Here is a 26,081-nt window from a genome sequence, read left to right as displayed (position 1 = left end):
AGAAAAATATGTTATTTTTTATTTCACGTTTTTTAACATGTCACATGTTGTTATATCTCCAGAAAAACTACAAAATTTTATTTAAGGGTTCTAGCCCAAATCATTACGGAAAAAAAAATATGTCCTATTTCATGTAAGTTTTCTAGTCAAAAATCCTAAGAAAACCTATTGAGTGCAAAATGTCTAAAAATAACCTGCATGACAATAGATGTGTGCGTTTAGGACAAATCGGCTGGCAGCAAAAGGGTTAAACATAGTGCAGTAAGATACTTCTTGGTTCAGGTCATATTTAATTTAGTATAAATCCAGCAGAAGCAGAAAACCTTCTACAGAGGCTATCACAATAATTACTGACTGTAGAAAATAAAATCCATCTAACTATGTTTTCCACTTGGAGAAGATGGGCACATGTATTAACATCCAAATGGCTGGCATTAATTCTTAAATATCCAGTCCTAGCAACAAGCTTATGGAACCAACAGTTTTGTAAATCAGTTTAGACTCAATAACTAGGCTACGAGAGGGGAAGTTTATGATAAGTAAAACTCTAGACACAAATGTTAACTGAACCAAAACTAAAGACAAAGTTGGTTTCATACCAGTTGATCTAGTGTAACGAATGTGTAATTCTTTCCGTGGTCAGCGCACAGGATGCGCGCTGACACTGCGGAAATCCTCCACCAGCGTATAATCTGAGAGAACCCGGCAACGGTGCTTTGCACCTGTAGAGGGAAATTCCTGCCGGCAGATGGAGCTGTGGAGTGCAGAGGAACAGATCCTCTGCACAGCCACAGATGTCAGATAGGAATTGTACGAGGGGAAACAATGCAGGGCAAGATAGCCCTTAAAGAGAGAGAGCTCAGAGACAGGGTGTATGTGTGTCCACCAATCTAGTCACCATCCAGCAACGATGAACACACCGTGAAGCCGTGAAGATCAGGTAGGAAAGCAATCACAAGAGATGGCGATTGCTAACAGCGACACAAGACTGAATAAGCACAGAGAAGGAATGTATGTATGTCCACCAATCTAGCTAAATGCGAACACCGCACTCATTCGCAACAGCGAACGTGTTTACAGCGCGGCCTCCGCACGATAAGCGCAACAGAGACAAGCACGCCACCCTAACTAACCAACGACACACAAACACGAAATAGAGAACGCAAACGCTTGCTTAACGGTTACCTCACCGAGCCTACAGCAAGTGTTCGTAACAGACAAGACAGAGAAAAGGAGCAGCCACTGCCAGCAGCAACCGCAGCTCTGGCCTACACTCCCAAACAGAGTACAAAAGGAACCACCGCTGCTACTACTAGAGCGAGTGCGATCCGGACAGACAAACGAACAGAAACAGGAACAGGTCAGATAAGATCCACCACTCTTCCGCCAGAGCGAGTGCGATCCGGGTTCAGGGACAGGACAAGAAGGATCCACTGCTCTTTCCGCCAGAGCAAGTGTGGGATCACATGGTATTTATGCAGCAAGCCTTCAAGGGAGGCGACTAGACAATTTGCATAATCAGTATATGCAAATTCCTCAGCAGCAGAGCAGGTCTGAAGCTTGCAAAGCAAAGACAGGTCCATTATCCAGAGACCTGCATCCCACAGACTTAAGGAATGGTCAAACAGCTGTCTGCCAGTGCAGCCAGCTGAGCGGATCATTACATCTAGGTTACAAATTAGTTGCTTTAACTCCTTTTTCAATGATGTTGATCCATTGAACTGCTTTCAAAGATCTGTGTGCACAGGCCATTATTCAATTCAGTGTTTCTCCTAAGTTTTCTCCTATGTGATAATTTCACACCTTATCAATAAAATGCCTTTTAAGCCACCAGTAAGTAAGAAAATTCTAAGACTATAAAAGTGAATTGAACACAACTTCTTACAAGGAAGAGAAGTAAGAAGCAGCAAGTAATCTCTTACAAGAGATCTTCAGGTGCCCTTCCACTTCTTTAGGTTATGGTCTTCTCAGAATGGCCCACACTCAATTCACTTTTTCTCCTACTTTTTTTTCATTTTCTGTTTAAAGTGTCAATGCGATGGGGGAAATAAAACATTTATACATACCTGAGGCTTCCTCCAGCCCCCTTCTCTCCCCGCCCGCTGCCACCCTCCGCTGCCTGTAGCCTCCGCAAATTTCCCCAGAAAGTCCTCTGGTCTGGAGCATACTGCCCACGTGTGGCTCGGTGGTACTGGGACTGCGCCTGCACTGACTGGACAACATACCGGGGCCAGTTGCAAAGGCTGCAGGCAGCAGAGGATGACGGCAAGGGAGCGATTAGGCCAGAGGCTGAGGGAGCCCCAGGTATGCATACATTTTTTTATTTCCCCCATCTCATACACTTTAAAATAGCTTTTCAGCCCTCTGCAGTTCAAAAAGTAGGGCAAAAAGTACTGTAAAAATTATTTTCTCATTTGCTGGTGGCTTAAAAGGCATTTAAGGTGTGAAAATATCTCCTAGGAGAAAACTTAGGGGGGGAAAGTAAACTGAATAAAGCCATCAATCATTTCCATAAGCATGTTTTTTAAAACACTGTTTTGGCATTCAAAATTTACTAGTGAGTTATTTTTCATTCCTGTAAAATCCTTACTGCTCATTTAGTAATTCATTAACAATACACATGACTAAATATAGATTGCAGTCCATTAATTAGAATCCATACATATATACAGTACACACAGTCAATATACATGCATCTAACCACTTTCCTTTGTCATAATCATTCAAGAATGTCTCTAGCACTTGATGATAATCTGTTTTGTAGTACATTTGAATGATAATGTACTTGTCAATACATTTTATTAATATCTATACAGTATAAATATACTATACATAGTATTGCATAACTACCAGCAAGATGCTTTTGCTCACAACCTGTTTTCCTTCTCCCTGCATATTCTATGATAAAAGTTTTGCTGAAAAAAATAAAAACTGTATTTTGTTCTCATTTTTGTTATACATTGTCTGTGCTGATCCCGATTTTTCATAAAAGAAACCCTGTCATGGCACAATCCACTGCGCACAGTTCTTAGTAAGGTTTTTCCATATCAGTGAAATGTCATTTTCTTATGTCTAAGTCACCAATGCGCATCGTAATGTAAAATATCAGGGGAAAGCGTAATTCATTTGGTATGTACTTGTGAGCATTTGTATTTACCCATGACTTTATGTGTAATTTAGGTGTAATTTTGTGCCAAATTTGGCAGTAAATAGCAAAGCTCCCATATATGCTATTGCTACCAAAATTGCTACATATGTTACGAAATAGTCGGTACAAGTAAAAAAAAAATATAAAAAAAAGACCTTGTAGTTTTTGAGAGAATCGATTTTAAAAATACAAAGAAAAATGTTTTTTAAACTATGATTTTTCTGAGTTTAAAAAGCATTTCTCTTTGCATTTTTAAAAATGATTTTCTCAATTCTTTATGCCTTCTACCCACTCTTTTTCTTAACATATGTAGCAATTTTGGTAACAATAGCATTATGGGGGCTTTACCATTTACTGCCAAAGCCGGCACAAAATTACACGTAAATTAAACATACATTCATGCATAATTAGGAATGATAAAACAAAATCAATTGAATTAACAATTCATAATTACGTATAGGCGTAATTGCGAAATTGTACGTGAAATGTCACGTTATCGCAATTAGCTGATTACGATCATCACTGGTCCCATTATTTCTGATTAACATTTACAATGTGTTATAGATTTCTGGTCAGTTGGGTGGGTGAAACTTAAACAAAAGTGACCTGTAATTAATGTGCTAATTACAATTATGCAAATTTTTGCTTAACATTTTGCAATTACTGTATGTCCAGACTTAATTAAGATTTGGAAATGTTTTTGATTTTGCACAATCCATTTGTCATTTTGCATAATTACGTGTAATTTCATGCCAACTTTAGAGATTTATAGCAATCGTCACCAAAATTGCTAAATATATTACAGGGAATAGTGGTTCCCACTCAAGTTTGGTGATGATACCATGTATAAGGGCTTTCCTATTAACCACTAAAGTCCATTCTAAAATTACATGAAATTGCAAAATTAAGGTTCCTGATTATGGCTACAAATGAAATTCATTACGATTTTTTTCCAAAAATTCACATTACGCGTAGTAATTGCAAATCATGATCCAAAATTACAACTTTAAAGCTAACAGTAGTTGAAAATTGTGCTCTTTTTAATGTTTATATTACCTTGAATTAACTTTTCTTCAAAACACATACACACATGCACATGCACATGCGCACACACACACACTGTATCATTTCTGCTGGACTACTCTGCACTAGAGATGTCGCGAACCTCCGATTTTCGGTTAGCGAACCCCGTTCGTGAACTTCCGCGGAAGGTCCGGTTCGCGTAAAAGTTTGCGAACCGCAATAGACTTCAATGGGGAGGCGAACTTTGAAAAATAGAAAAAATTATGCTGGCCAGAAAAGTGATTGAAAACATTTTTCAAGGGGTCTAACACCTGGAGGGGGGCATGGATGAGTGGGATAGATACCAAAAGCCACGGGGAAAAATCTGGATTTGACGCAAAGCAGCGTTTTAAGGGCAGAAATCACATTGAATGCTAAATTGCAGGCCTAAAGTGCTTTCAAACATCTTGCATGTGTATACATCAATCAGGGAGTGTAATTAGAGTTCTGCTTCACACTGACACACCAAATTCACTGTGTAACACACCGCAAACAGCTGTTTGCGTAGTGACGGCCGTGCTGGACTGGTGCGCACCATGGCCAGAGTGCAGGCCGTGGCAGTTTTCCAGCCCATATGGTCGCCGGGCTGTGGTAGCTCAATGATAGAACAACAGTGACTGTCCAGCTGATCGAATTTGGTCTGTCCACAATGAAGCAACGACCTTATTATCTTCTTGTATGTAGGTAGGCATAGGTAGGAGTCCCAGTATAGGTAGGTAGGCATAGGTAGGAGCCCCAGTATAGGTAGGTAGGCATAGGTAGGTGCCTCAGTAGTTAGCTAGGCATAGGTAGGAGACCCAGTATAGGTAGGTAGGCATAGGTAGGAGTCCCAGTAGTTAGCTAGGCATAGGTAGGAGACCCAGTATAGGTAGGTAGGCATAGGTAGGAGGCCTAGTATAGGTAGGTGGGCATAGGTAGGTGCCTCAGTAGTTAGCTAGGCATAGGTAGGAGTCCCAGTATAGGTAGGTAGGCATAGGTAGGTGCCTCAGTAGTTAGCTAGGCATAGGTAGGAGACCCAGTATAGGTAGGTAGGCATAGGTAGGAGTCCCAGTATAGGTAGGTAGGCATAGGTAGGTGCCTCAGTAGTTTAGCTAGGCATAGGTAGGAGACCCATTATAGGTAGGAAGGCATAGGTAGGTGCCCCAGTAGTTAGGTTAGCTAGGCATAGGTAGAAGTCCCAGTATAGGTAGGTAGGCATAGGTAGGTCCCCTAGTATAGGTAGGTAGGTGTCCCCGTATAGGTAAGTAGGTGCCCCAGTAGTTAGGTAGGCATAGGTAGGTGTCCCAGTATACTGTAGATAGTTAGGCAGGGCCTGACTGGCTCAGTAATAACAATTACCAAGGTCCAGCTGCAACAGATAGGGCTGTATAATGTCAGTGTCAGTGAGCAACACACACAAAAAAAAACACATCAGGAAAACATTATCTCTCAAAAGAGAGCTGAGGGGTGCTATTTTAGCAATAACAATCATCCAGGAGCAAGCCAAGAGCCTAACTAAACTTTCCCTAGGAGAACAAGCCTGCAGCAGCTGTCCCTAGTCTGTCTAGCAGGCACACGAGTGAGTGTCATGGCCAGCGAGCCTGCCTTGTATAAGGGGGGGGGGCTCCAGGGCTTAGTGTAGCCTGAATGGCTACAATGTGCCTGCTGACTGTGATGCAGAGGGTTAAAGTTGACCCACATAGTGCATTATGGGGCGAATCGAACTTCCGCAAAAGTTCGCCTGCTGCAGGCGAACGCGAACCCCCAAAGTTCACCTGGAACCGTTCGCCGGCGAACCGTTCGCTACTGCACATGCAATATGGTCATAAGTATACTGGAGACATCCTCTTATAACATGCTGCTGGGATACCTGTGATGATTAAAACTTGCATGACTTGTATTGGTTTCAATACATTCAAGACAGTCTTGGTTTTATTAAGAAAGAAAGTTCTTGCTCTGTACACCTAAAAGAGACTGCAATCACACAATTGCTTATTTACCAACCAATTAACATCTATAATGTTTGAATATGTCCAAGGAAAGGATAGCAGTTTATTTATTTATTTTACCAAGGGAAAAAAACCCTAGCCCATGTTTCCTGGAATATTTATAGTAGTAAAATTAGTAAAATGTCCTGTGTTTAGATGAATACTTAAACTAGCCACGCCTTCGTAAATATTCCCTTTGGACTTCCAGCAGATATGATCACTCTGGTTGAATCTGCCATAAATCTGTGCCCCTACATGTCCTATGATCATGATTTTAATTGATTTTAGCTAAAAATCAATCTAAATTATTGATTGGACCAGATGGAAAATCTTGACTGATCAGGGGCAGGTGGGAGCACTGTTGCACTGCATCATGCAGATCATGTTACATCCATCTTCAATACATTCCATGCTGGAATGTACTGAGTGTGGTAGGAATAGATCCCTTTCTGTTCAGTTATTCAGATCATAGAGGGATCTGTCTTTTTGCCACATTGGGTGGCAATTTACAAGGGTATGGGCCACCTTTACAGTTTTTCTTAGCCTTGCCCACATTGGGATTAATTGAAAGAAATATCTGAAATTGCCTTAATAGTGTATCATCCCTGCAGACAGTACATAAACCAGTTACATGTGCATTGCTAAGGTAACGCTGATTCAACAAGCTGCTAGAGTATTTCCAAGCCGCTTCCTCGCTGTAGAATAATATAGACACCCTTTTAAGTATAAAGTGTTAATTCAAAAACAGAGAAAGCATATGTCTAGCATATGCGCTACCAGTAAACAGCAAAAATATGCCCAGGAGCTTTAGCATGCCCTAATAGCAGAATTTATTTCAAGGCTATTTAGCACATCAGCTTTGTATCCTGCAGCTAAAATTATAAGCATACAATTGTAGAGGTTATTTCATGATTGTCTAGGTTTTTTTTTTTTAACATGCACTCTGGAACTAATGTGCAAAAATACCACCCTCCTGCCTGTCTTCTGCAACACCTCTATGCAATTTTTTATTTTATTTAGAGAGCTTACGCTAAGTGACTGTCTTGAACTGGTCTTTGGAGACTATCTTCAAAAGTCTATGTGGAATGAAGATCTGCTTTTTGTAGCTTCAGGCTCTTGGTGTCAAACAGTGTTATGCTGCATCAAACAGTAGTGACAATTTCATTTTAATACACACTGCGCATTTAAAAAAGGAAAGGCAGTCCCTGAAAATAATACAATATGGGAGCTGCCAAGAATAAAACCTCAATACGCTTTTTTCTTTTGAAAGAAGAAAAGAAGTAAAGCAATACACCAAGACAAAATTCACTTTCACTTGAAAAGCGATATTGGAAAGAAAGTGCCCATTTAAGTTCTGAGTTTTTCAGAGTAACTTGAGCTCTTTGTCAACTTGTGGTCAAAAACTTTTATCCAAAACATTTTGAGCAAAACGGATACACTATGTTATCCAATCCAGTGTATTTAAAGAGGAACTTTGCTAAATATATAACTAAATAAATAAAAATGTCTTATTTTTGCAATATTTCTTTATCAATTCTTTAGTCAGTGTTAGCCCATTGTAAAATCTTTTCTCACCATGATTTACATTCACAAATGTATCATATATGGCAGCATCTTTACTGCTGGCAAGTTGCATCACTGTGGGATGTTTGTTTGTTGTGAAGTATGTACAGTACTGAAGAGAAAAAATCAAAGACAAACAGGAGCCCAAATGGTGCAGTTTGTCACGAGTATTGAGTATTAAAAATACTTCTAAAAGAGGTACTCACAAAGGTGGATTGCGCAGGAGGCAACCGACCACTTCAGGCACGGGGAGTGTATTACACCTGACTCCACTCAGGTATGCCAACAGTCCTGGACTTGGTCGCTCTCTTAGCAAAAGAACCTGCGGCGTATAGACTTCGTTGGCACTTTTATTTGGCCTGAGGAAGTGGGCATAGTCCCAGGAAAGGCGTTGCCTGTGCTTAATAATCTATTAAACTTCCTTATCTAAAGTGAGTTTGTCGTCTATGAGGTAAGCCACCTCAGCCTTTTTCATTTTATTGATTTTAAAGTGTTTTATATACATTGGGTGCCTCTTTACCTTCTGTTGTTGTGAAGTAAGTAGTAATAATATCTAGGGCTTTATGCAATAGCCTTTTTCTCCTAAGTTTTCTTCTAGGTGATCTTTTCACAACTTATCAATAGAATGCTTTCTAAGCCACCAGGAAGCAAGAAAATATTCAGAATTATTTTGACAGTGCTTTTTCACCTACTGCTGTATTTTTCTAATTGCACAGCTCTGAAAAGTTATTTTAAACAGAAGATGAAAATATATCTCCTAGGAGATCACTTAGTGAATTGAATGAGGGTCCTGGACTCCCAGAATGCTCTAGGACGGAAGGCTGCGTGACATCCTTATTTAAACTAAGCATCACTGGGAGGACGGGGTGAGATACTTATATACAAGTATCTAGATATAGGAAGTGTTTCTGATGCTGAAGGTAGGATAATCAACTTAAAATTGTGCATATTGAATATTGTATTCCTTTGTACTATTTATCATTTCAGTTCCTCTTTACGCTATTTGTAGCCATAAAATGGAAGTTGGACACGCAAAGAATAAACTAGACACCATTTTTAAAACACTGCACTAAGATTTTCCTTGGCCAAGATCAATGTTATTTAGTATAGACTGGAGAAAAGCAAAGCATCCTCTACAAATGAATCACAAGCAAAGTGCACTGACATACGGTGTAGCTTAGTATAGTATATAGAATGGAGTAAATCATAATCAGTAACAAATGTAGAATGTAATATTTTTCATGTCCTTAAGAGGGTACGAGGTCTACTAAGATGTCTTATAAAATGAATTCCAACAAGTTCTTTAAAAACATCAGTGCACATTTGTTTCACAGTAAATAAGATGCTGAATATAAATGTAAACTTGGTCTGACACGTTTCACAGCTCACAGACCTGCTTCATCAGGAGTTAATATAGCACTCATTGAGCTTTTGTAATGAATGAATTAGTCATGTAACCTGCAGCAAAGTTTCAGGCCAATCACATGAAGCCAGCTTAACTGGTAAGTTGGTTTAATGTGGTCAGCAGCTGGCATCTCTCTACCAATAAGTATGCCTGGGTTATTCCAGGCATACACTGTATATTTTGAAGAAGATCGTGTAAACCATCAACAATACTTTTTTGTTTATATACCTAGTGTATCACCTTGATGTTTAGTATATTATATGATGTTTATATTCAATCTAACATCCTTTCTATTAAAAAATATTGTGTAGTGTATGCCCACATGCAGAAATTGTTTGTCGCTGGCTAACTTTCCTTTTAGATCATCTGCTTGACTGTGATTGAAGTATACAAAGTTTTTTGTTTTTATATTGGCACTTTTTAATGAATCTGGGGAGAACTATACACGTGTCCTGTTTGTGTTCTCTAGATTGTAATAGTAAGGTTAAGATATGGAATATCTTAACACAGGATGCTTTCCTAACACTCTTGTGCCCATTGATAGTGACTAACCTCCTTGGCGGTAACCCCGAGCTACGGTTGGGGCGGAAAACCGCAGCTCAGAGTGGTAACCCCGACCTGCACTCGCTGGAGGCTTTATGCAGAGCAATTCACGCAGTTTGCGTTTCAACTCACCTGCTGGGGAATCCCGACGTCAGCTGCCATTATTCTTCCGCTCCTCCAAGGCTCAGCTTCCTCCTGGTGAGATCGCTGTCTGTTGTCATGACGACAGCCAGCAATCTCACTTTAGGGTTACAGTGCCACCTAGAGGACAGAGGGAAAACTGCACCGCTGGAGCCAAGGGGAGGTGAGGGATTGCTGGGGCTGCTGCAGATCTCCCTAGCAGCATGGTTTGTTCCAGGTTTTAGGGTCTGAAAGCATGCAAAAAATTGAATTGCTTTTAGACCCTAAAATCCGGAAAGAAATATATAACGCCAAGGGGGGTAAGATGCATTGTAAGGTTGAAAGCTACACTGTCTCTCCTTGCAAAGCACCCCTCCTGCACTGTTGACAGTTATAAGAACTGGTGAATAGAGTGGAGAGAGACCCCCCCCCCCCCCCAAGTTAATGAGCTTTTAGTTTTCTTATTACCAGTTCTTGTGGATGGGGCTGTGCTGATATAGCACTTGGTAAGGAAAAGGGTGTGGTCATTACACACAACATTGGTACGTATTGTCAGTAATTGGCTAAAGTTTCATTTAATAAAAATGCCATATTAAGAAGTAAATCATCCAACCTTTCACAACAGTTCAACAACCAACAATATTATGGTATAAGAAACTATGAGAGACAAAGACTGTATTTATATTAATGTATATAAGCAAGCCTGTTTTCAGAATCATAGTCAGTGCAAGCCTCCATCATTAACATAGTCTGGCATGCCATAATACTGTTGTTGTTGCATTTATGTCTACAGTTTGATATTCCTAAGCTAGCCCTTAAGCTATGCATGTGAGAAAGCTGGAAATCTGTCATGGATCATTTTTGAATGACATCATTTATGTGCAATTGTATATGCCTTATGTAGATACTTTGGGGTTAAAAAATGCTAAACTTTTCTCATGCTTGTTTGTGGATCATGAGATAAAATATAGTCTGCAAAATCCTTAAAAAAATAGTTAAACCAGATAAGCACCAAAGAAGTTTATTGTATCAAACCTAAAATTTCTGGACTAGTGTGAGTCATAAAACTCAGCAGAGTTATTTAATTTCCGGTGCTCTTGTGATTTATATGCAGTGAACACTCAGATGCTTGTTGTTGTTTTTGGTAAATGTAATATTTAATTCTGTATTATTATACAGATATATTCAGTTTAAAACCTATTGACACTATTCTACGATAAGCTGCATGCCAAATAGCCAGAGCTTTAATGCTCAGTTTAAGTTTGGCAATATAACACCAATTAGGGATAACTGTCCCTTTGCCCTATATTATGTACACTCAGTCTGATGCATGCCAGAAAGCACAGGAGGACATAAATCAATACAAGTGAAATGAAGTAAAAATTTACTAGGCAGTTTGTGTTGCTCCAGAGTGAGTATCACCTCTCTTAGACTAAAAGAGACCTTTGCGCTGGATTAAGCAAAACATTGGCTGGGTAGTGTACTGGTTAAGGGCTCTGCCTCTGACACAGGAGACAAGGGATCAAATCTTGTCTCTTCCTGTTCATTAAGCCAGCACCTATTTGGTAGGGGACCTTTGTCAAGACTCCCTAACCCTTCTACTTCCTATAGAGCATGTCCTAGTGGCTGCAGCTCTGTTGCTTTGAGTCCACCGGAAGAGAAGTGCAATATAAATGTTATTTGTCTTTGGTGGGCTAACTATTGTCAACTTGACTGATTAATCAGCTAATTAATCAATAATTACAAGAACTGATTAAATGATTACTAACAGGAATTCTGCTTCTTCCCTCATGTTGAACTCCTAGCTAAGGAGTAAAGTGACCCTTAAAATAGAAAAAAAGGAACCTACCTTGCAAAACCAACTCCTCTACTCACTCCATTGGCATCTCGTAATATTCTAGTAGATATAACATGTCCATATGGCTTTAACATATTTTCCAGTTCTTGTTCATCCATGGAAATTGGCAAGTTTGAGATGTAAAGATTTGTTGGATCTTGTTCTTGTTGCTGAAAGAGAATGTATACATCATTTACTGAATAGTGTGGGTAATATTTAAATTGTAATAAGTATTGTAATAATATGCACTTATACTAATCGAGATATGATAAACAAAAGTGGGGACCTCGAGAGCCCAATATAATGTAGTAAGCAAAACAATAGGTTGGAATTGAAAAGTATATAGTGTATATACTCACAAAAGTGGGTTACCTTCTAGGTAACCACTGTACAGGCAGGTGAGGAGATTAGACCTGTCCTCACTCAGGATTAAAAGTCGCTCTCTGTAGATCAGGAAAAAATAAATGGGGATCAACCCCTCCACCAGGGGTGGATATTGGTAATATAAGAGTGAACAGAGGCGCCAGCAGGATAAAAGGTACTAAAAAGTTTAAAATTCCTAAGGAAGTGGTGGTGGACTCGCCTCCTTGAAGTAGACAAGATACTGTCAGCTTTTTAACAACAACAGGTTTATTTATATACTCCAGACAACCATGCAACGCGTTTCGCAGGTATATTCCTGCTTCCTCAGGAAATAACAAATAGGAGTACACGCAATACCGTCTCAAGGTCACGGTAAGCGCCTCTGTCTCCCTCTGTTTCCAGTACAGGAAGAGTTAAGAAACTCCAGTTGTTATCTCTATGCAAAAAAGCCATTAAGCTCTACGACTTTCAAAGTTGTGGAGAGGGCTGTCTTCTGAAGTTTATTATCTCAACTGTCAGTGAAGAATTTTCTTTTTCTCTGCCAGAGGACAGGTCAATAGTTTACAAGATTGCTCTGAAAAAATCATTTAGAATGCTGAGTAGTGTGCAAACTGCAAATGTTAAATAATGATGCAATGTTATAAAACACACAATATAACTGAAAATAAAAATATGAGAATATTTTCTTTGCTACAAATCTTCTAGTAATTATCTGTACTACACAACCAATTCATTAAATCATATTTTTTTTTTCGCTTCAGTGTCTCTTTCAATGATTTTCCTCTTACAACTCTGAAAACAGTTTATTTGAATATTCCGCTCATCTTATCATGAACCTTAACATGGAAATACATGAAATAAAGGTGTCACTAAAGTGTAGTGTACACTAAACCTCCACCTGTCTGGCTGCAGCTTCCCACAAATGGCATGTTCTCAGAACTAGCACTTGCCCAGGGATGTGGCATATGAACACAAATACTCTTAAGTTATTTATAAAGAATTAAAAAAAACCTGAAAAATGTCTATAGCAACCTTATCATAATCAGTGATGTTTTATCTTTATTTACATGAAGAAATAAAAAAAAAAATCTGATGTTTCCATTTTCTTCTTCACCTTTTTACACAGTAAATAGTTTGCTGTAGATTGTTTTTTGCTCCAATAGAACTTTATTCAAAAGTTTAAAAGAACACAAAGACATATTTGAGTTCAAATATAGACTCATAAAGTACAAAGTACCTTCTAGCATGAGAAGTGTTTGCTATGTCATGCGTCTTTGTTTTTATTTATATGACACTTCTCTGGACACACAGAGAAAAATATTGGAGGACTCGTTTTTTTTTTGCTACTTCTGAAGACTTTGTAGTTAAATGAAAATCATGTAATTTCTGACACTATGATGTGGGTCTTTATGTACATCAATGCACTTTCACAGTATGCAGGTTTGCCTATTTATTTTGCTATTTAAAGGGGAACTGAAGAGAGAGGTATATGGAGGCTGTCATGTTTATTTCCTTTTAATCAATACCAGTTGCCTGGCAGCCCTGCTGGTCTATTTCTCTGCAGTAATATCTGATTAACACCAGAAACAAGCATGGAGCTAGTCTTGTCAGATCAGACTTATAAGTCTGAACCACTGAAACACCTGATCTGCTGCATGCTTGTTCAGGGGCTATGGCTAATAGTATTAGCGGCAGAGGATCAGCAGGGCTGCCAGGCAACTGGTATTGTCTAAAAGGAAATAAACATGACAGCCTCCATATACCTCTCTCTTCAGTTCCCCTTTAAACATGTATTACATGTAGTTTTCCATAGGAAAATCATATTAGTTTTCAGACTTGTGCATTCACATTTTTTGTGCTGTGTTTGTGTTTCTGAAGGGGCAACATAGTGTATTTTTTGTTTTAAGGTTTTTGTAGCAGGCGAACACACAATGCCCACAAAAACTCTCATGAAAATGCAACAGTTATGAAAGAGCCCTTGGCTAAAGAAGAAACAACAGAGGGCTGAAAGTTATAAATGTATTTCTTCCTATGATGCTTTAGTGATCAATATTGGTTATATTATAGTCAGGATACACATAACTACATTACTCTATTTATTATTATAATTTTTTTTTACTTTTGCATACAGTGTAGGCCAACTGTCAGTCATACCATTTCATTAAACAAACCCCAAATATAGGGAAAAAACACAACTATAGTTTACATATAGCTGGATAAGGAACATGGACTGATTAATCATTTTAAAGTTGGTTAAGGACAAGTAAGTGCAAAGGTAATTTGAACAAGCACTGTACCACGCAATGATAAATTATGACTTTAACTGTAAATACACAAGGTGTTAAAAGCTCAAAATTAAGCAAAGCAAACTCTTAAAGGGAACCTGTACCGAGTAAAATTATTTAAAATAAACACATGAGGTAACTTCAAATGAACATTAAATAGTTACCTTGCCATCAGTTCCTTTCAGAAGCTCACCATTTTCTTCTGACAATGATCCCTTCCAGTTCTGACAACATTTTGTAAGAACTGAAATATATCAGTTGCTGTCAGTTATATATCAGTTGCTGTCAGTTATAGCTGAGTGGACAAATGATGTGCCCAGTAATGTCCATGTTTCCCTATGGCTCAAGTGGAGGATGTTACAGTTTAACAGTGTGCTGACCAGGAAGCTGTTATGGGGTAATGGCCATTTTCAAAATGGAGGACGGAGAATTGCATTGATCACAGTGGACAAACAGGATGTGGTAGAGGAGAAAGAGATTGCTACACGGGAGGTAAGTATGACTTGTGTATGCTTATTTTTACTTTTAATTTTCAGTTCAGGTTTTCTTTAAAGCAACTATAATAAATATAGTAGAGTTTACCACTGAATGGGGTCTAAAAAACTGTTTATTAAGTTTCTATAATATCTTCTCAGGACACATACAGAAATTGGAATGATTGTATAGACCAAACCTCCCCCTTGCCAAAAGCAAAAAATGTATGGATATAATATAGTACATAGGGAATTTGCCTAAACGAAGTATAAGCAGGAGTGCTCCTGTCACATATCGTACACACACACACACACACACACACGCGCACGCACGCACGCACTCACGCACACACACACACACACACACACACACACACACACACACACACACACACACACACACACACACACACACACACACACACACACACACACACACACACACACACACACACACACACACACACACACACACAGTGCAACATGGCTGGATGCTATAAAATAGTGGCCACTCAATAAATAAATTGATGCTGGCTTTAAATAAGGAGGATTCCAATAAAGCACAATACATTCCAGGAAGGTCAGGGGAGGTAGAAATCATGGTTCCAAGCAGGAGCTCACATGGGATGCTTCACTACCTTAAAGGGAACCTGAACTGAGTCAAATTACTTAAAATAAAGACATGGGGCTTGATTCACTATGCGGTGCTAACCTACTTAGCACGTCTAAAGTCTCTAGGCGCGCTAACCAGGGTGCTAAGTAGGTTAGCACTGGTTTTCTTAATCAGATCGCGTGCTAAGTACCGCATGCAAAGTCCCATAGGCTTTAATGGGCACTTCGCGTGGAGCGCCCTGCACTCTGTGCAGTGTGCGCATTAAGTTTTACGCACATAAGGTTTTGCGCGTGTAAAGTTTTGCGCGCGAAAAGCTCGTTTAGACGTGCTGAGTGGGTTTTCACAGGCGTGCTAACAGTCGTGCTAACAGGCGTGCTAATGCTTTGTGAATCAAGCCCATGATGTAGCTGTAAATGAATATTACATACTTACCTCACCATCAATTCCTCTCAGAAGCTCACCATTTTCTTCTTACAGTGATCCTTTCCAGTTCTGACAAGATTTTGTCAGAACTAAATTATACCAGTTTCTGTCAGTTATATATCAGCTGCTGCCAGTTACAACTGAATGTGCAAGGTAATGTCCATGTTTCTCTATGGCTCAAGTGGACGATATAACAGTTTAACAGTGTACTGACCAGGAAGCTCATTATGAGGTAATGGTCATTTTCAAAATGGAGGACAGAGAATTCCATCGATCCCAGTGGACAAACAGGATGCAGGAGAGGAGAAAGAGTTGATGAGCAGACTACACAGGAGGTAAGTATGACCTGTGTTTGTTTATTTTTACTTTTTATTTTCAGTTCAGGTTCTCTTTAAAAGTACAGAACCTCAATTTGTAGGACCACACTTTGGGACATGAGCGCTATGCAGGAATGCTACTCATCTACAGCCAAGCAGTGTGTGCTTTTTAAGAGGAGAGCGGAGGAGGAATGATGGGATGGTAAATCAGTGAGTGATTTCCAGAAGACAGGTTAAGTGCTTCAACAATACACTCATTCATCAATTGTCACTAAACAAAATTCTGAAACACCTGTTTTCTTTTCCCCAAACTCAGCCAAACACTAAGAGCGAAACGTGTACACCCCGAGGTTAGATCTGCAGGTCAAGACTATGTAACCTACCTACACTTCAAAACTACTTTATTTTTTCTTTAAAGTGAAACCAAGGTGAAAATAAACTGATGAGATAAACAATTGTGTATATGCTCCTACTCCTAAAAATAAATGAGTTTTTTAGATATCGCATGGTTTTATTTTATATTTAAACATTTACAAACAATTGAATGTTTTGTTGCCTCTGCTCAGTGGCAGCCTATTAAGTGTCCCAAAGTTAAAAAGTCAATAGTTTGTGTATTTTATCTCCCTCTGCTCTCACAAGTTGTATTCTGCCAGCTTTTACAGCTGAAATGAGCTAATCAGTGATGTTTACTATATTCCCGACAAGGTATCGACAAGACAGAAGCTGTCACTTCCATGCCTAAGAATTAACTCTTTCAGGCAGCAAAATAAAACACGTAACACAGCCAAGTTATTAATATGTGTTGTACTGTACATACACATGTTTATCTCATCATGTCACATTACCTCGGGTACACTTTAAATAGGCCAGCTGCTCCTTTAACATGTTAAAAAGGGACGCATAGCCATTATTATTATTTAAACTAAGCAGTAGTATGAGGAAAAGTAAGCCCAAGCATGTCTAGGCTTTATTATGAAAGTAAGACTGATTCAGTTTTATCCTTGTTTATGTTTTAACTACTGAAGGAACCGCCATTATTTACACTCACAGGAGTAGAAATATAGGAAAGACGGTAAAACCTCTAAACAATAAATAGTGTGGAAGCCTTGTCTGGATTTCCAGCAGGGATACAGGTTTAGTTCCATTTTGCAGGAGTTCAAACTTTGTTTATGAACGCAGGTTCTTAGCTTGATTCACACTCCAGCAGTAGAAATCAACTAGTCCTCAGAGGCACATCAGTTTTTCAAAGTGTCTGTATTACTTGAAGCACTGCTGCAACTTAAACAAGATCTACTGAAGCCATTAGCCTCAGGGTGCATTGAACAGGATCAGTATTACATTGATGGAATACAGCAGAGTAACAAACAGTAACAATCTGAGCTTATGTCATCTACCCTATACTCTACAAGCTACTGACTCCCTGGGTAACTGGAAGACCTGTGGGACAGCTGACTTTTCAAAATAGTGTATAGCGATTCTGTATGATAGAAAATGTATTGCCATATCTTAAATATTTTCTGTAAAGGGCATAAGTTTGAAGCTGAACTTCAGGTGCACAGCTAAGTACACAGTTACCATAAATTAATATAGTATAGTACCCAAGGAGCTCGGGGTGACCCAAAACAACTAGGAGAGTATAGGGAACTAAAAGAGAATGGAAAGTGCTCCTACTAAACAGCAATGCTTGCTGTGATTTGCCTTCTCAAAACAGAAGGTATTTAAGATGATTTAGCTTTAACCACTTCCCGACCGCCTAACGCACAGAGGCGGCCGGGAAGTGGAGCCCTGAAGGACCGGCTCACCCACAGAGGCGGCGGTCCTTCTAAGGGCATGGGCGAAGCGATCGCGTCATCCGTGACGCGATCCTCCGCCGGCGCCTGTCACCGCTCGCTCGCCGCAACATCCCGCCGGCTATACGGAAGCGCCGGCGGGATGTTAACCCCGCGATCGCCGCATACAAAGTGTATAATACACTTTGTAATGTTTACAAAGTGTATTATACAGGCTGCCTCCTGCCCTGGTGGTCCCAGTGTCCGAGGGACCACCAGGGCAGGCTGCAGCCACCCTAGTCTGCACCCAAGCACACTGATTTCTCCCCCCCCTGCCACAGATCGCTCACAGCACCCATCAGACCCCCCCCTGCCCACCCCCCAGACCCCTGTTTGCACCCAATCACCCCCCTAATCACCCATCAATAACTCCCTGTCACTATCTGTCAACGCTATTTTTTTTGTTATCCCCCCCCCTGCTCCCTGCCCCCTCCTGATCACCCCCACCCCTCAGATTCTCCCCAGACCCCCCCCCCAGACCACCACCCCCCTGTTTACTGTATGCATCTATCCCCCTGATCACCTGTCAATCACCTGTCAATCACCTGTCAATCACCCGTCAATCACCCGTCAATCACCCCCTGTCACTGCCACCCATCAATCAGCCCCTAACCTGCCCCTTGCGGGCAATCTGATCACCCCCCCCCACACACCAATAGATCGCCCACAGATCCGACATCAGATCACCTCCCAAATCCATTGTTTACATCTATTCTCTCCTCTAAACACCCACTAATTACCCATCAATCACCCATCAATCACCCCCTATCACCACCTGTCACTTTTACCTATCAGATCAGACCCTAATCTGCCCCTTGCGGGCACCCAATCACCCGCCCACACGCTCAGATTGCCCTCTGACCCCCCCTTATCAATTCACCAGTGCATTAATTATATCTGTTCTTCCCTGTAATAACCCACTGATCACCTGTCAATCACCTGCCAATCACCTATCACCCATCAGTCACCCCCTGTCACTGCCACCCATCAATCAGCCCCTAACCTGCCCCTTGCGGGCAATCTGATCACCCACCCACACCATTAGATCGCCCGCAAACCCGCCGTCAGATTACCTCCCAAATGTATCGTTTACATCTGTTATCTTCTCTAAACACCCACTAATTACCCATCAATCACCCATCAATCACCCCCTATCACCACCTGTCACTGTTACCTATCAGATCAGACCCTAATCTGCCCCTTGCGGGCACCCAATCACCCGCCCACACGCTCAGATTGCCCTCAGACCCCTCCCCCCCTTATCAATTCGCCAGTGCATTAACCAGTTCGCATTCAGTCGTTTTTCGCTTCATGCATCCGAACAATGTTCACCTCCCATTCATTAGCCTATAACTTTATTACTACTTATCACAATGAACTGATCTATATCTTGTTTTTTCCGCCACCAATTAGGCTTTCTTTGGGGGGTACATTTTACTAAGAGCCACTTTACTGTAAATGCATTTTAAAAGGAAGAATAAGAAGAAAACGGAAACAAATCATTATTTCTCACTTTTCGGCAATTATAGTTTTAAAATAATACATGCCTCCATAATTAAAACCCACGTATTGTATATGCCCATTTGTCCCGTTTATTACACCACTTAAATTATGTCCCTATCACAATGTATGGCGACAATATTTTATTTGGAAATAAAAGTGCATTTTTTCCGTTTTGCATTCATCACTATTTACAAGCTTATAATAAAAAAAAAAAAATATTTCATCTTTACATAGATATTTAAAAAGTTTAGACCCTTAGGTAAATATTTGTGTGTTTTTTTTTTTTAATTGTAATGTTTTTTGTTTTTTTTTAATTAAACATTTTATGTGGGTATTTTTGGGAGGGTGGGATTGAAATTGTATTTTTTTTTGTAAATATATGTGTATTTTTATTTTTATTTAACATTTAGATGTAGTTTACTTTTTGGCCACAAGATGGCAGCCATGAGTAGTTTACAGTGACGTCACTCTAAGCGTACCACGTACGCTTAGAGCGACATAGGAAGCAGAAAAAGCGTAGCTTCCGAGAGAAGCTGTCGCTTTTTCTGCGGGGGAGAGGAATCAGTGATCGGGCACCGTTGCCCGATTCACTGATTCACTGGCTAACAAACCGCCGGCCGGGAGCGCGCGTGCACGCGCGCGATCGGCCGCGTGGACGCGCAGGAGCGCACATGGCTTCCTGGACGTGAGTTTCACGTCCAGGAATGTCAAATAGTTAATTACATCTGTCCTTCCTTGTAATAACCCACTGATCACCTGTCAATCACCTGCCAATCACCTATCACCCATCAATCACCCCCTGTCACTGCCACCCAACAATCAGCCCCTAACCTGCCCCTTGCGGGCAAACTGATCACCCACCCACACCAATAGATCGCCCGCAGATCCGACATCAGATCACCACCCAAGCGCAGTGTTTCCATCTATTCTCTCCTCTAAACACCCACTAATTACCCATCAATCACCCATCAATCACCCCCTATCACCACCTGTCACTGTTACCCATCAGATCAGACCCTAATCTGCCCCTTGCTGGCACCCAATCGCCCGCCTACACGCTCAGATTGCCCTCAGACCCCCCCTTATCAATTCGCCAGTGCAATATTTACATCTGTTCTCCCCTGTAATAACCCACTGATTACCTGTCAATCATCTATCAATCACCCATCAATCACCCCCTGTCACTGCCACCCATCAATCACCCCCTGTCACTGCCACCCATCAATCACCCGCTGTCACTGCCACCCATCAATCAGCCCCTAACCTGCCCCTTGCGGGCAAACTGATCACCCACCCACACCAATAGATCGCCCGCAGATCCGACATCAGATCACCACCCAAGCGCAGTGTTTCCATCTATTCTCTACCCTAAACACCCACTAATTACCCATCAATCACTCCCTGTCACTGCTACCTATCAGATTAGACCCCTATCTGCCCCTAGGGCACTCAATCACCCGCCCACACTCTCAGAATGCCCTCAGACCCCAGCCCTGATCACCTCGCCAGTGCATTGCTTGCATCCATTCCCCCCTCTAATCACACCTTGAGACACCCATCAATCACCTCCTGTCACCCCCTAGCACACCTACCCATCAGATCAGGCCCCAATTTGCCCCGTGTGGGCTCCTGATCACTCGGCCAAACCCTCAGACCCCCTTCCGATCACCTCCCCAGTGCATTGATTGCATCTATTTTCCCCTCTAACCACCCCCTGAGACACCCATCAATCACCTCCTGTCACCCCCCTAGCACTCCTATCCATCAGATCAGGCCCAATACAACCTGTCATCTAAAAGGCCACCCTGCTTATGACCGGTTCCACAAAATTCGCCCCCTCATAGACCACCTGTCATCAAAATTTGCAGATGTTTATACCCCTGAACAGTCATTTTGAGACATTTGGTTTCCAGACTACTCACGGTTTTGGGCCTGTAAAATGCCAGGGAGGTATAGGAACCCCACAAGTGACCCCATTTTAGAAAAAAAGACACCCCAAGGTATTCTGTTAGGTGTATGACGAGTTCATAGAAGATTTTATTTTTTGTCAAAAGTTAGCGGAAATTAATTTTTATTGGTTTTTTTTCACAAAGTGTCATTTTTCACTAACTTGTGACAAAAAATAAAATCTTCTATGAACTCGCCATACACCTAACGGAATACCTTGGGGTGTCTTCTTTCTAAAATGGGGTCACTTGTGGGGTTCCTATACTGCCCTGGCATTTTAGGGGCCCTAAACCGCGAGGAGTAGTTTAGAAAACAAATGCTTCAAAATGACCTGTGAATAGGACGTTGGGCCCCTTAGCGCACCTAGGCTGCAAAAAAGTGTCACACATGTAGTACCGCCGTACTCAGGAAAAGTAGTATAATGTGTTTTGGGGTGTATTTTTACACATACCCATGCTGGGTGGGAGAAATTTCTATGTAAATGGACAATTGTGTGTAAAAAAAATCAAACAATTGTCATTTACAGAGATATTTCTCCCACTTAGCATGGGTATGTGTAAAAATACACCCCAAAACGCATTATACTACTTCTCCTGAGTACAGCGGTACCACATGTGTGGCACTTTTTTACACCCTAAGTACGCTAAGGGGCCCAAAGTCCAATGAGTACCTTTAGGATTTCACAGGTCATTTTGCGACATTTGGTTTCAAGACTACTCCTCACGGTTTAGGGCCCCTAAAATGCCAGGGCAGTATAGGAACCCCACAAATGACCCCATTCTAGAAAGAAGACACCCAAAGGTATTCCGTACGGAGTATGGTGAGTTCATAGAAGATTTTATTTTTTGTCACAAGTTAGCGGAAAATGACACTTTGTGAAAAAAAACTATTAAAATCAATTTCCGCTAACTTGTGACAAAAAAATAAAAACTTCTATGAACTCACCATACTCCTAACAGAATACCTTGGGGTGTCTTCTTTCTAAAATGGGGTCATTAGTGGGGTTCCTATACTGCCCTGGCATTTTAGGGGCCCTAAACCGTGAGGAGTAGTCTTGAAACAAAAATGACCTGTGAAATCCTAAAGGTACTCATTGGACTTTGGGCCCCTTAGTGCAGTTAGGGTGAAAAAAAAGTGCCACACGTGTGATATCGCCGTACTCGGGAGAAGTAGTACAATGTGTTTTGGGGTGTATTTTTACACATACCCATGCTGGGTGGGAGAAATACCTCTGTAAATGACAATCTTTTGATTTTTTTACACACAATTGTCCATTTACAGAGGTATTTCTCCCACCCAGCATGGGTATGTGTAAAAATACACCCCAAAACACATTGTACTACTTCTCCCGAGTATGGCGATACCACATGTGTGGCACTTTTTTGCACCCTAACTGCGCTAAAGGGCCCAAAGTCCAATGAGTACCTTTAGGATTTCACAGGTCATTTTGAGAAATTTCGTTTCAAGACTACTCCTCACGGTTTAGGGCTCCTAAAATGCCAGGGCAGTATAGGAACCCCACAAATGACCCCATTTTAGAAAGAAGACACCCCAAGGTATTCCGTTAGGAGTATGGTGAGTTCATAGAAGATTTTATTTTTTGTCAAAAGTTAGCGGAAATTGATTTTAATTGTGTTTTTTCACAAAGTGTCATTTTCCGCTAACTTTTGACAAAAAATAAAATCTTCTATGAACTCACCATACTCCTAACGGAATACCTTGGGGTGTCTTCTTTCTAAAATGGGGTCATTTGTGGGGTTCCTATACTGCCCTGGCATTTTAGGGGCCCTAAACCGTGAGGAGTAGTCTTGAAACGAAATTTCTCAAAATGACCTGTGAAATCCTAAAGGTACTCATTGGACTTTGGGCCCTTTAGCGCAGTTAGGGTGCAAAAAAGTGCCACACATGTGGTATCGCCGTACTCAGGAGAAGTAGTATAATGTGTTTTGTGGTGTATTTTTACACATACCCATGCTGAGTGGGAGAAATATCTCTGTAAATGGACAATTGTGTGTAAAAAAAATTAACAAATTGTCATTTACAGAGATATTTCTCCCACCCAGCATGGGTATGTGTAAAAATACACCCCAAAACACATTATACTACTTCTCCTGAGTACGGCAATACCACATGTGTGGCACTTTTTTGCAGCCTAAGTGCGCTAAGGGGTCCAAAGTCCAATGAGCACCTTTAGGCTTTACAGGGGTGCTTACAATTTAGCACCCCCCAAAATGTCAGGACAGTAAACACACCCCACAAATGATCCCATTTTGGAAAGTAGACCCTTCAAGGTATTCAGAGAGGGGCATGGTGAGTCCGTGGCAGATTTCATTTTTTTTTGTCGCAAGTTAGAAGAAATGGAAACTTTTTTTTTTTTTTTTTCTCACAAAGTGTCATTTTCCGCTTACTTGTGACAAAAAATAATATCTTCTATGAACTCACTATGCCTCTCAGTGAATACTTTGGGATGTCTTCTTTCCAAAATGGGGTCATTTGGGGGGTATTTATACTATCCTGGAATTCTAGCCCCTCATGAAACATGACAGGGGGTCAGAAAAGTCAGAGATGCTTGAAAATGGGAAAATTCACTTTTTGCACCATAGTTTGTAAACGCTATAACTTTTACCCAAACCAATAAATATACACTGAATGGGTTTTTTTTTATCAAAAACATGTTTGTCCACATTTTTCGCGCTGCATGTATACAGAAATTTTACTTTATTTGAAAAATGTCAGCACAGAAAGTTAAAAAAATCATTTTTTTGCCAAAATTCATGTCTTTTTTGATGAATATAATAAAAAGTAAAAATTGCAGGAGCAATCAAATAGCACCAAAAGAAATCTTTATTAGTGACAAGAAAAGGAGCCAAAATTCATTTCGGTGGTAGGTTGTATGAGCGAGCAATAAACCGTGAAAGCTGCAGTGGTCTGAATGGAAAAAAAGTGGCCGGTCCTTAAAGAGACTCCGTAACAAAAATTGCATCCTGTTTTTTATCATCCTACAAGTTCCAAAAGCTATTCTAATGTGTTCTGGCTTACTGCAGCACTTTATACTATCACTGTCTCTGTAATAAATCAACTTATCTCTCTCTTGTCAGACTTGTCAGCCTGTGTCTGGAAGGCTGCCAAGTTCTTCAGTGTTGTGGTTCTGTGATGCATCTCCCCCCTCCTGGCCCCTCTCTGCACACTGCCTGTGTATTATTTAGATTAGGGCAGCTTCTCTCTTCTCTCTTATCTTTTACAAGCTGGATAAATCCTCCTCTGAGCTGGCTGGGCTTTCACATACTGAGGAATTACATACAGGCAGAGCTGTCTGCACTCTGCAGGAAGAAACAGCCTGACACTTCAGTGGAAGATAGCTGCAGGGGGAAAGAAACACACAAATGATCTCTTGAGATTCAAAAGGAAGGGTGTATACAGCCTGATTGTGTATGGATGTATTTTCTATGTGTGAACATACTGTACATCAACCTACTTCCTGTTTTGGTGGCCATGTTGTTTGTTTATAAACAAACTTTTTAAAACTGTTTTTAACCACTTTTAATGCAGCAAGGAGCGGCGAAATTGTGACAGAGGGTAATAGGAGATGTCCCCTAACGCACTGGTATGTTTACTTTTGTGCGTTTTTAACAATACAGATTCTCTTTAAGGGGTAGAAAGCCCTAGGTCCTCAAGTGGTTAAGTGAACATCTGTGGTTATACCCACAATGCACCACTACTGATTATGCAAATGATCTCTTTATGCCCCTGAAGCCAGGCTTACATCCAGAACTGCTGGTGTATAGCAAGCCTATAGCTTTAAGTTTTACAAAGCCACATCAACCCCACATGTAGAAAGCCTGTTTAAGACTTTTGGTCCTCCTCAGAGCATGGCAGGGATTGATATGGCTCTATGGGATAGGGCTTGGACCAGTACAACAGAGTACCCAAGCAGCTCGGGGCAACCAAAAGTCCGAAACAGGCTGTCTGCATGTGGGGTTGGTGTGGCTCTGTAAAATGTAAAGCTGTAGGCTTGCTATACACCAGCGGTTCTGGATTTAAGCCTGGCTTCAGGGGATAAATTACATATTCAGTAGCGGTGCATTGTGGGTAACCACAGATGTTCACTTAAAGCTGAATTATCACAAATACCATCTGTTTTAACCTCCCTGCCATTATTATTATTTCCAGATTTAGGGTCTAAAAGCCATTAAATTTTTTTCACAAGCTTTAGACAGAGAGATCTATAGTAGCTCCTGCATATAACTCACTCAGGCATGAGATTACCGTTCTGAGCTGCAGATTTCCATCCCGAGCCTTACTCAGGATTACCGCTAAGGAGCTTAAAGGGGTTCTGTGCTAGTTAAAAAGTGAAACAAGCTGGCACTTACCTGGGGCTTCTATCAGCCCCCATAGCAGTAATGTCCCACGCCGTCCTCCTCCGATCAGCCATTCCCCGCCGCCGGCACTTGGCAAGTGTTGGCATTGCTCTAGTTACTCTAACCAAATCCCATGAAATGTGATGGCTAATGCAGCTATTAATCTTTCCTTATTATGCTCTGTAACTAGTTCAAGTACTTAAACTAGTGACAGTAGTACATTAAGGGGTTCTCTGGAACTCTGCAATAGTTAAACATTACAAAGCAAAATTGTAGTTGGTATTGATCTAGGAACAATATAAATTCAAAATTAAGAGATGTCAGT

General features: G+C 40.8%; 1 protein-coding gene across 7 annotated transcripts in view; it reads right to left on the bottom strand.

Annotated features, from left to right (window-relative positions):
* The window catches only part of RBMS3 (RNA binding motif single stranded interacting protein 3), an 876,931-nt gene that overhangs the window by 163,807 nt on the left and 687,043 nt on the right, over positions 1 to 26,081 (bottom strand). For all 7 annotated transcript variants that reach the window (XM_068234458.1, XM_068234461.1, XM_068234460.1 and 4 more), the window contains one exon: positions 11,658 to 11,815. In XM_068234458.1, coding sequence (XP_068090559.1) covers positions 11,658 to 11,815 — 158 coding nt within the window. The remainder of the gene's footprint in view (positions 1 to 11,657; positions 11,816 to 26,081) is intronic.

Source organism: Hyperolius riggenbachi, chromosome 5, assembly GCF_040937935.1.
Source record: "Hyperolius riggenbachi isolate aHypRig1 chromosome 5, aHypRig1.pri, whole genome shotgun sequence".
In the NCBI taxonomy this organism is placed as follows: domain Eukaryota; kingdom Metazoa; phylum Chordata; class Amphibia; order Anura; family Hyperoliidae; genus Hyperolius; species Hyperolius riggenbachi.
This window is presented reverse-complemented; position numbering and strand designations above follow the sequence as displayed.